Below are 12,308 nucleotides of genomic sequence, written 5' to 3'. Positions count from 1 at the left end.
GTCAAATGCAGTAGAAATGTGAAGCAGCGCTTCAGTGTAGCATGAGCCCCACCTAGTGCTTTGGAGATTACCTGTGTCCAGTCGTTAACCTGGAGTAGAAGATATGATTGGATTTGGCACTGTATTTATTTTGCATTTCAAGTTCACCGTCGGGTTGATAAATTGTTATTACACCGTTTTATTTTAAATAGCGTATGTTTAGATGTTATATTTATGTACAGTAAATAGGGTACTTTATTTGTTCAAAATAGGCTATAATCATTTTTAAATGCCAGGTGCAGCATGCAAATAAGATCATTTTACTGCATTAAAGATACAATAGACTAACAAAAAAGGGGTTTAAAAATAAACTGTTAGTGAAAAACTGTGTTGAAAAAGGCTTTTGCATTGCAAAGAACCTGAAGAAATTTTTCTTTTCTACTATAAGGTGTCTTTTCTGCAGTTGAAAGGTTTAGTGGATGTTAAAGGTGTTTTGCTTAATTTTTTGGAGGTAGGGGGGTTTTGTAAATTCAAAATAAGATTTTCAGTTAAATAATAATTAATACAAATTGTACTGTTTTAATTTGGAACTGATTACTTCTTAATTTTCATTTCAAAATACACAAATGCTTTAATTAAATGTAATGGTCCTACAAAATGAATGATTTATTCAGTTCAAAAATAAGTTATGTCATGTCTTAGTTAATGAGGTTGAGAATAGTCAAACTCAAATTAGTAAGGAATGCAACTACATGTTGTATTTCTGCTAAATGAATTTCTCTTGAGACAAAGTTTAGAGAAAATGAAGTCAAGACACCTTTGTAGATGTATAGTTATGCAGCACGAGCGCCATCTAGTGATTTTAAGCTGACTTATTTTGTTCTTCTAAAGTATATCAGATATTACAATGTCTGTATTTATTTTGATGATAACCCAGAAATAAAAGGGAAAAAATTAAAGATAGGGGATAAACATAATGTCCTTTTTGCTTGTAAATATTATGATTTATTTTCATTTTTTAATTTGGTTTATTAATAAAAAGTTAAAGTAACTTGTTACCCCTTTAGTTCAAATTTTCACTCCCTAATGCATGCATAATAATTCTTAAACAACAACAATAACAACAACAACAACATTAACATACAAACGAGTCAGCCACAACACAAACCACAAACATTTAAATGTTAATAAAGGTATAAATAATATACTTTAATAAAATTAAGGTTATACAAATGCAATAAACAGATAATATTAAGATATTGTAAGGCACAACATTTATTAAAAAAGAATTACATGGCTAATCCACTGAGCTGGGTTTGCAGGCGAGGGTTTCACAAATTTCACAGATGTAATTAATTTGTATATTTAAAAAAAAAAGTAAAACTATTAAAATGTATATAAAAGTAAGTATAAAATATACATGAATAAAATATGCACTTGAATAACAAAAAATGCTGTAGAGAATATACAAATACAATAGATTAACATCATGCTTAACTTATTCGAAAAAGCATAAGTAAAAGCCCTATTATAACAGATCCTTCACCCAAATATACTGTACCAATACTAACTCACAATCAGCCAAGGAAAATCAGGCATAATACAAAAAACACTACTCCATTACAAAAAACTCTTCCCTGTTTAGATGGAAATTATCAAAATGAGTGAAATTGTTTGATTAGATATTTTAATTATAGATTTTCTGTTTAGCTCTTCTCATTGAAGAGTCCATGAGTGCCGTATGGGATGTCCACTGGAACTTCTGCTCGTCCGAGCTCTGTGAACGTCTTGGCATCAAGGACAAGTAGGAAACTGCTCTTTTTCTGAAGAGAATACACCATGACTTGTCAAAACTAAACTCTTAGACTGAATGCTGACAAAATATTGAGGTAAAAGAAAATCTGTATCTGATATATTTCTTTTTATGCATACTAAAATGCTTCTGCAATTTTCTAGTAGTGGATGAAGAACACAAATCAAGTATTTGGCAAAAGTAGATGCACTAATAAAATATTTCTCCAGTAAAAAGTTTCTCCAGTAGAAAGTCTTCATTTTCAGTTTAACTTCAGTTAAAGTAAAAGCTGTTTATTTATTTAGCATAGTTTCATTTTATTACCAAATCTTGTCATATATAAATAACCATACCAATACTGTAATAAAGTAAAAAATAACATATACTGTATAATTAAATACCGAAAATATAAGAGCCACCAAAATGTGTGAATATTTTAGGAGGAATGCTATGCAACCATGCTAATTTAATATATTTTATGAGGGGAAAACTTCCTAATGTGACCTCATCAATACATTTTATTTTAACATTATGATTAGTTTTTAATAAAAACCTGGTAATACAGAAATATAGACGTGTCCACAGTCCAACATTTCATACTGGGCTTAAATACTGTAAATAATCCTTTTATGGATTTACTTCATTAACAACTAAGTCACTAGTATATGATTTTCATTTACAATAATCCTAAAATAAAGTACTGACCCCAAAAACACACTTAAGTGCGGTAAAGATGTTGAAATCCAAATTTTCAGCCCCTTTTCTCTTCAGAACATTTGTCAAAATGAAGCTATATATACAAGCCTGACTATTAATAATAAATAATTAACAAGAGAACATCAATAGGCCTAAAGACAACGTGGAATTCATGACATTATAAAACTCACCTCTCTAGGTGTAATGATCACAGACATGACCACGCCATCATCCTCATCCTGAGCATCAGGTGCTGGAATAAACACTGGTTCTGAGGGGAACATACCAGCCTGGCGCCACACCTACGACCAAAAACACAGATTAAACCTCATATTCTCAGCTAAAATCAACTTTCAAGCGGAACTCAAGCATTTAAAAGATGCTACCTTCAGCTTCTTTCCCTCCAAATCCATCTTAAGCAGAGAGTCACCAAACACATGACCAAAGCCACAGGCATAGAAATACCGATAAGGACGAGCGTTGTAGTTAGCGTAGTTTATCTGTGGAAACTCAAGACCACCGTACTGCAACAGGTCATCATTGTAGAGATCCTCATGGTAGAGGAACACCTGATATTACCAAGAAGAAACAAAAGTGAGATATATACAGTATATATTGTATACACTTACCGGCCACTTTATTAGATACACCTTACTTGTACCAGGTTGGACCCCCTTTTGCCTTCAAAACTGCCTTAATCCTTCTTGATATAGATTCAACAAGGTACAGGAAATATTCCTCAGATATTTTGCTGCAGATTTGTCGGTTGCACATCCATTATGCAAATCCTCCGTTTCACCATATATCAAAGGTGCTCTATTGGATTGAGATGTGGAGGCCCTTTTGAGTACAGTAAACTCATTGTCATGTTCAAGAAACCAGTCTGAGATGATTTGTGCTTTACGTTATGGTGCGTTATCCAGCTGGAAGTAGCCATCAGAAGATGGGTACACTGTGGTCATAAAGGGATGGATATGGACAAAGGTTACTGTTGCTTTTCTATCAGTTCAAACCAGTCTGGTCATTCTCCTCTGACCTCTGGCATAACAAGGCATTTGTGCCCACAGAACTGCCGCTCACTGGATATTTTCTCTTTATCAGACCTTTCTCTGTAAACTCTAGAGATGGTTGTGCGTGAAAATCCCAGTAGATCAGCAGTTTCTGAAATACTCAAACCAGCCCATCTGTTACCAACAACCATGCCACATTCAAAGTTCCTTAAATTACCTTTCTTCCCCATTCTGATGTTCGGTTTGAGCTGCAACAGGTCATCTTGACCATGTCTACATGCCTAAATGCATTGAGTCGCTGCCAAGTGATTGGTTGATTAGCAATTTGCGTTAACAAGCAGTTGGACAGTTGTACCTAATAAAGTGGCCGGTGATGTATATATGTGTGAGAGTGTTTATATATATTATAATATTTTTCCATTCCCCCTTCATTCGATCTTTTGCTCACATACCCCAGTTTGAGTTTTCACAGCGCTAGCGGTGGTGTATGGCAAATTGATGAGGTTTTGGTCATTGGGTTCATCCTCCTTCACCTCCAGAGGCAGTACATATCGGCGTGGTAAGTTTGTACACAGTGAATTGAAAAACTGAAAAAGCCACACGGTGCATTATCAGCATTATCATCATTCTGACCATTTGACATGCAATGGATCGAGAAAGCATTACCTTGTCGAGATCTTCCCCGGTCGACTGTAGATTCTCCAGTGTGAATTCACCAATCACATTGCCATCATCTCCGCAGCACATGTCCATGATCAGATATCCATTCTCTTCATATGCATTAATCTGGTGCAGGGCGAACATGGCACTGCTGTAGTATTTTGTGTTGAGGAGCTGCACAGATGAAAGCATGGATTTCAGAGGTTAAAAGGCCAGTAATTAGATGTCAGTATGATGCTGTGATAAGGTCTGCATTACCTGGCCTGTGTGTCGGTCTGCCACATGAAAGATTGTGTCTAGTTCCGGGTTCCAGGACATGACCTTATGAAAGCTCTTTCCAGCAATTCTGTACAGCATGAACTTCAGCAGGTCCAGCTTGATCGGCTGCTCAATAAAGACTATGTAATTCTCTGACATGACTGCACACAGAAAAAGAAGAACAAAAATGTAATGTTTTAAATCTTCTCTTGCGTGTACAACGCTCGGCAAATATAAGTACACCTCTCACAAATCTCTCTTTTAAATTAATATTTTAATAGGATGATATACAATATTATCATTCATTCATTCATTCATTTTCTTGTCGGCTTAGTCCCTTTATTAATCAGGGGTCGCCACAGCGGAATGAACCGCCAACTTATCCAGCAAGTTTTTTTACGCAGCGGATGCCCTTTCAGCCACAACCCATCACTGGGAAACATCCACACACACATCCACACACACACTCATACACTACATACAATTTAGCCTACCCAATTCACCTGTACTGCATGTCTTTGGACTGTGGGGGAAACCGGAGCACCCGGAGAAAACCCACGCGAAGGCAGGGAGAACATGCAAACTCCACACAGACACGCCAACTGAGCCGAGGTTATACAATATTATATTTATGCATATACATTAGATTAGTCAGTACTGAAGCCAAATCTGGAGCTCATCTAACAAAATAACTTACGATAATGGTCCAAAAACTAGTACACGCAAATTTAAATGTTATAGAAAAATATTAAATACAAATGTAAAAAAGAGGACAAATCACGAGAAGCAACCACATTGTAGGTTGTAATTTGTTTTTGCAATATTTTGCTTGAATTTATTTGTAATAACTTTTAATTTCTACATATGTTTGGTGACTAAAATATTATTTTACTAAATCTATCTGTTTAATACATTTTTTATTTGTTTAAATGCACTAAAATACATTGCCTATTTTCACAGAGAAATGGAGAAAAAAAATTTCACTTTCAAAATGGGCTCAATTATGCTTAGCACTGTATATAGATGTAACATAATCATTATCAAGTAGCAGAGCTGACTGTGTGATCTACTCGTGTAAACATAGCAGGCAAATATACCAAAACTGTGGTAGTATGATGGTTTTCTGGGGTCAGCAGCAGGAATCGAGCAAAGAATTTCAGCGCCAGACAGATCAGCATCATCGTCCTGTTTTTCACCTGGTGGTACTCTGAGTATATGGTAGAAGAAGCCTTTGAGAAACAAAATAGAGGATGGAGTAGATTTTTTTGTGGTCAAAATATATCTCAGGTGAATGTGGAAAGCATGTCTGATTTGCTGATTTTCATAAAAAGTGTGCCTCTGTGGTGCTTTCAATACTAAAAAAAAAAAAAAATGAATAAACACTCAACACAATTTTGCTGCTTGTTCCAAATACTTTATTTAAAATGAGCTGAAACAACACAATTCTTGAGACTTTTCAGGAAAAGCTCTATTTCTGTTCAATTCACCTAAATTTGTTCACCTTAGTTAACTTAAGTGAATTATATTAGGACAACATGAATAAATTGTGTGGAAACCTGCATTTTTTACAGTGAAGCTTTATTCTTGTATGTTTGTGCAACTAATATTTTTTTGGTAAAAAAACAAACATTATTTTTTATTATTTAAGCGGTGTTCTTTTACAAAAAGCCATTTGTGCTAAACTGAAATGGGTAATGCTAAACAGTTTTAATTTGATATACAATAGTGATACTTTTTATTACAATTTAAACAATACTGATACAATAGTAATTACTTTAGAGTTGCCTTGAAACATGCAGCACTATTCAGTGAGAGAAAGACAGGGTGGGACAAATGAGTAGCTCCTCCCCTTTTTAAAAATAGCCAGTACTGTTTTGCTTATATCACAACTATGCCAGAGCGTTTGAACTCAGTAAAGCCTCATTTTTCATCTCATGACAGCCACATTCTAAAAGTAATGCTTAGTCTTCTGTGTGTGATTTCTCTGTGCTCTCTAATGCAAACACCTTTAAACTTTCTTCGCCCCAAAGCAAAATATATTTACACTGTCTGAATCATTTACCACTATATAGTGTAGGAGTGGGATGATTCAGATTTGACAGAACATTTTGCACTATGAATTGCACTACTCACCTTTTCGGCCATATGAGTTTCCCATGTTGTAAGTTGCTCCTTCCCGATCATAATGTGGATGAGCTGTGGCTGCATTGACTGCAATAAATTTGGACCAATCCACCTTTCAAAGATAAAATCACACAGAAACTATTGTTCATTTTAGGAAAAAAATTGTTTGTAATTGTTTTTGTACAATGTGTAGTACTTAATGACTTGTGTGGGGGAGATGGAATGCTGTACATTTGGCTTGACTTTCGTTTCATTAGTGTTTGTTTAATTTTGTATATCCAACATTGCTACACATTCCATGTTTATGTCTACCAGCAAGCATTTTTTGTTTTTGAAAAATGTCCAATAGACGTCTACTAGACATCTAAACATAGTCGTCTCCACTAAAACAGGGTTAAAATTTGGGCTGTCAGTAAAAATCTAAAAGATGTCTTAAAATGTATTTATTTTTTGCTTTGTCAAACTACTTATTTAAAATGAGCTGAAACAACACAATTCATGATATTTCATTGGGACAACTTAATTTTTTTATGTTCAATCCACATACATTTGTTAAATCGATTTGTGTTGGGACAAAATGAATGAATTGTGTTCAACCCTGCATTCTTTAGGCCAAAAAATAGACTATTCATCAAATAAACAGAAATCTGACTGCCTGAGACTGACAGAGTCTGACTACTCTTATGTTTAGTACATTAGGTTAGGGGCGAGCGCCACCCCTTGTACTAATTGAATAGATCAAGTAGTTAGGATACACTGTAAAACATGCAGGGTTCACAATTCATTCACAAATCGATTAAGTTAACTTATGAATTTATGTGGATTGAACATAAAAAAATTAAGTTGTCCGAATGAAATCTCAAGAAATGTGTTGTTTCAGCTCATTTTAATTTGATAGTTTTTGAACAAGTAAATACATATATATATATATTTATTTTTATTTATTTTTTTGAGTGTTCTTTTAAGACTCTTTGTGTGTTTATTAATTTGTTTTCATTTATTAAGTTAGTTAGATCCTTCTGGGGAGTTAGATGTTGTTTGGGTTCTTTTCTTTTCTTTTCTTTTCTTTTCTTTTCTTTTTTCTTTTCTTTTCTTTTCTTTTCTTTGCTTTGCTTTTCTTTTCTTTTCTTTAGCACTGCCTACGTTCCTTCTACCAGCTCTTTTGTTTTCCTTGTCTTTGTTTGTCCTATTATTGTATATATTGTAAATAGTATAATTTAGCCTTACCTTCTTTTTCTTTATTTTTGATTAACTTGTTTTTGTTCACTTTGGGTATTGTAAATAAAAGACACAGTTTTAGTATATCTGCTTTGGTTGTCTTTTGCACTTTATTCACTGTTTGTAGAAATTTATTTTAATTGTACATTAAATGTCAAACCTCATTCCCCTAAAATAACATAAGGGGTTTGTAACACTGTCTATTTGACAACTAGTCTTGTTCAAGGTTATTTCATGTCTATTAGATTTTCACTGACAGCCCAAGTTTAGCCTTGTTTTAGCCAAGCTGTCTACGTTTAGATGTCTATTAAACAAAATATTGTTTGCTGGCCTGATTCCTTTATGTCACCTTCTATACTTTTTCTTTATTTATTAAAGTTTGTTTTTTAAAACACACTTTATTTTAACTTTCTTGTGTGTCCCTAAGTTTTTGTATCTCTTTTGATCATACCTTTTCTTTGGTTTCTAGGCTCACGGGGTCAATTTTGCGCATGAAGTTGGTCTCTGTGCTTACATAGAAATCTCCCTTGTACTTAACAAAGTTCACTCCTGCATTATCAGTTGTTTCTGATAATCAAACACAAAGAAATATTACAAATTGTATGATTGTATTAACTTTGAGTAACATTGTACTTGTCTGTTGTCTCTGTGAATAGATAGGTCGCCAGTAATGCTTACTTGGGATCTGAAAGCGTGAAAAGAAGCGGGCGAAGATGTTCTTGCATGGGTCAGGTGTTGCCAGGGTACCAAATTCAGAAACCACAATTCGGTTTTTCTCTGAGTTCTGCACATAAGAATCACTTTGCAAAAATCGGCTGCTGTAGGTCACCTGGCCATCCTTAATGTTGAAACGATGCATCAAAGCCATACCGTCAAACCAGTGGGTGAAACTGAGGAGCACATGCATACAAATAACAAAGGAAAACACAACCAGATCGAAATTAGCATGTAGTCTCATTCATTTAGTTATTTTCTTTTTGGCTTAGTCCCGTTATTAATCTGGGGTTGCCACAGCGGCATGAACCGCCAACTTATCCAGCATATGTTTTAAACAGTGGATGCCCTTCCAGCAGCAACCCATCACTGGGAAACACCCATTCACTCTTATCCACACACATACACTACAGACAATTTAGCCTACCCAATTCACCTTTAGTGCTTGTATTGGACTGTGGGGGAACCCGGAGCACTCAGAAGAAACTCATGCAAACATGAGGAGAACATGCAAACTCTAGCAGAATTGCCAACTGACCCAGCTGAGGCTCGAATTAGCGACCTTCTTGCTGTGAGGCGATATCGCTACGCCACATAGTATATAGTATAAGTAAATAATAGGTGTGACTTCTTACTTGCTTTCACCAAACTCAAATTTTCCAGGTCCATTTCTGAGGAAGCTGCCGTTGATCCAGGAGGGAATTTGACCTTTAATGAGTGTAGTGATGGGGTCCGGGGTCTCCTTCACAGAGCTGACAAGAGGACCAATGAACTCCAGGCCGCTGGCAGATGGACGTTTTTTGTTAGCTGTGAAGAAATCACACCATAACAAATCTTTAGAGGTGCGACACAGACAATGTGACAGATGATTAGACTGTACGCATTTCTGGAGGACATCAGAGTCCACGAGCAACTGAAATAAACAGAATCAAGTGCATTAATGAAGATAAAAGCAGAAACATAAAGCGTGCTGGATAAGTTGCCTGAAGTATCATCTAAACGTAAATCACAAGTCATGATATAAATCTTACTATCTTAAATGAACAGTTCTGCTTTAGAGTTGGTTTCTTATAAAGGTACAAATGTTCACGCAATGTAAAACCCAACAGTCAACTTTATCAAATGCATTGAGTGCAGTTAACTCAAAATTTACTGAAAGTATTATATTCTCATTTGAATAGAGTTTTTAACAGTGTTAAAAATAATGAGTTAATTAAATACCTCATTACTTTAATTTAAATGGAGTTCATTTAAAGTACTCTAATTTACTCTCGGTTTGAGTTGCCTTAAGTTATTGAGTTTTACAGTACTCTGTTGGTTTGAGTTCTCTTCATTCATCAAGTTTTACTGTGCTCAAAATGCTTCCTTTACTCTTATAGAGTAAGTTCACAAAACTGATTAGAATTAGTTTTTAAACTTAAATGGTTTGTTGCAATTGGTTTCCACAAACGGTTTGAGTTATCTTAACATTTTGGGTTTTACAGTGTGGCAACAGAACAAGAAAAACTTTTGCTAACTTAGCTTACGGCAGTGCTTATAACTGTTTATTTGCCTTGATCTACATATAATGAATTCAATAGTAGACAAATAAATGGCATAATCTTTAAGTTAGAAGTTTTCTTAGTCTTTCACATCTTAGAGGAAATTCAAACAGAAGGTATACATTCACAAAATGCTATGCATGCACAACCATGCAGCAAAACATTACATAAATGCATGAGAAGTAGTTACATAACACATTTAGACAGTAAGCTGTAGTAACTATAGTAGTAAAGCACACAAAGATTTACCTGGCACTTTATACATTTGATCATTTGCAGATGTAGACATGACTTTAGGTGTTAAGGATTGATATCTTAAAAAAAAAAACACTAAGCAGAAGAAGTAGACTAGATGAACAAAGAGTTCCTGACAATAGATGGACGGCCCATGAACACATGACCGGGTGGGATGGGCCAAATCTAGCAAAATGGACCTTGTACAGAACCAAAGTGGAACAGTATTTTATGATAACAACTTATTTACATTTAGATATATTTAGGCTGTGTACATATTGGCACATTTTATTTAGAAAGCTTGATCCCCATGTTTGTATTGAATGCAAAAACACAGTAAGCTCAATAAACCAAAACTAACATTAGGAAGCCTAGGTGACAATTTGGAGAATTTAATATTTGATAATATACAATAACAAGCTGTAGTTCATATTTAAGCCATCTGAAATGTTAATTACTGTGAGCATTTAGTCTTTTAGGGAAAACAGATAGAAATCATGTCATGAAAACAAATAACATTAGGTTACAAGCAGTACAAATCTGCATGGATTAATTACCTTCTAGCCAATTTTGAGTTGAGATATTTTCCATGAGATAACAAAACCCTTAAACTGATCAGCAGTGTGGTGACGGAACAACAGCAGCACAATAAGAACCTCATGATCTCTCCGGTCTCTTTTATCTTTGACAGATTTCAGGAACACCCTGTTATCTAGATGAGATTAAAGCATCTCCATGTGGGATGATGAGTTTTCTGCAGGCCGTTAAGGGTGAATATTCATACATTATCCTTTGAATGAGGTCATCTGATGCAATAGTTCCTGTGAGGATGAATAATGAGTTTTAGGAGTAAAAGCCATAAGTAAACAGTCACACTTTTAAATTCCCAGATTGCAAAGGCTTTGCTTTGAGCAAGCCATAAAGTTTCTGTAAGGTGTCTTTGTTCAGATCAAGCAATTTTACATAAACAAATTTCAAATCCACACACTAAACATCTTTTTAACATAAAAATATTTTTTAAAAGGGCGACACGGTGGCACAGTGGGTAGCACTGTCGCCTTACAGCAAGAATGTCACTGGTGTGTGCCCAGGCTGAATATGTTGGCATTTCTGTGTGGAGTTTGCATGTTCTCCCCATGTATGCGTGGGTTTCTTCCGGGTGCTCTGGTTTCCCCCCCAGTTCAAAAACATGTGCTATAGGTGAATTGAATAAGCTAAAATAGCCATAGTGTATGTGCGTGAATGCAAGAGTGTATGGTATTTCCCTGTGCTGGGTTGCAGCTGGAAGTAAATGCGTAAAACATATGCTGGATAAGTTGGCGGTTAATTCTGCTGTGGCGACCCCTGATTAATAATGGGACCAAGCTGAAAAAAATGAATAAATGAATTCATATTTTTATAAGAATGTACACACATTTTTATGGTTCAATGGTGAGATATCATAAAACACAAGCTGGGCAATACATGTGTTTTATCATAGGATACTATGTGTGTGTGTGTGTGTGTGTTAAATGTATGAAACACATAAATGTAAATGCACATACTAATATGTGCTCATTAAGCATTACAATTTTGCTTAATTTTCAGAGCCAAAAAAAGCAACACAGACGTATGTCAATCCTGCTGCTAACCTCTTTTCTCTGAGAACTCGCCATCTGCTGACCTCCTTCATACAAGACCACAGGTACATTCAAATGTAACATTATTCAAAGAGAGAAAAATAATTATTCACAAACCCCATATGCTATGGGATATATAGTACTAAATTTGGGTCTGTGAGAGCTGTAATATTTTCATTTGTATTCAAAAGTGAGAGTGTCTTTAGTGTATTAATAGATTTTTGCATTAAACAAAGCTGATGATGTGTGACAAAAGCTAAATATTTTATATAAATGCTATTCTTTTAAATCGTCAATAGGCTTTTTAAAATGGCCAAAGATATAATATAGCACTACTTTTCTCGATAATTAATGGATAGTTCACTCAAAAATGAAAATACACTCATTATTTACTCACCCTCAAGTGGTTCCAAACCTTTGATCAGTTTCTTTATTCTGTTAAACACAAAATAAGTTATCTTGA

General features: G+C 34.9%; 1 protein-coding gene across 2 annotated transcripts; it reads right to left on the bottom strand.

Moving 5' to 3' along the window:
* Positions 1-1,241: 1,241 nt before the first annotated feature.
* bco2l (beta-carotene 15, 15-dioxygenase 2, like) lies at positions 1,242-10,370 on the bottom strand. 2 transcript variants are annotated; one of them, NM_131799.1, is given in 12 exon segments: positions 1,242-1,802; positions 2,659-2,769; positions 2,854-3,036; positions 3,930-4,064; positions 4,144-4,311; positions 4,396-4,556; positions 5,493-5,624; positions 6,529-6,631; positions 8,189-8,304; positions 8,416-8,627; positions 9,087-9,258; positions 10,242-10,309. In NM_131799.1, coding segments are annotated over 12 exon segments (1,650 nt in total). In that variant the 5' UTR covers positions 10,282-10,309; the 3' UTR covers positions 1,242-1,685.
* Between the last annotated feature and the right edge of the window lie 1,938 nt (positions 10,371-12,308).

This window comes from Danio rerio, chromosome 5 (genome assembly GCF_049306965.1).
Source record: "Danio rerio strain Tuebingen ecotype United States chromosome 5, GRCz12tu, whole genome shotgun sequence".
Classification (NCBI taxonomy): domain Eukaryota; kingdom Metazoa; phylum Chordata; class Actinopteri; order Cypriniformes; family Danionidae; genus Danio; species Danio rerio.
This window is presented reverse-complemented; position numbering and strand designations above follow the sequence as displayed.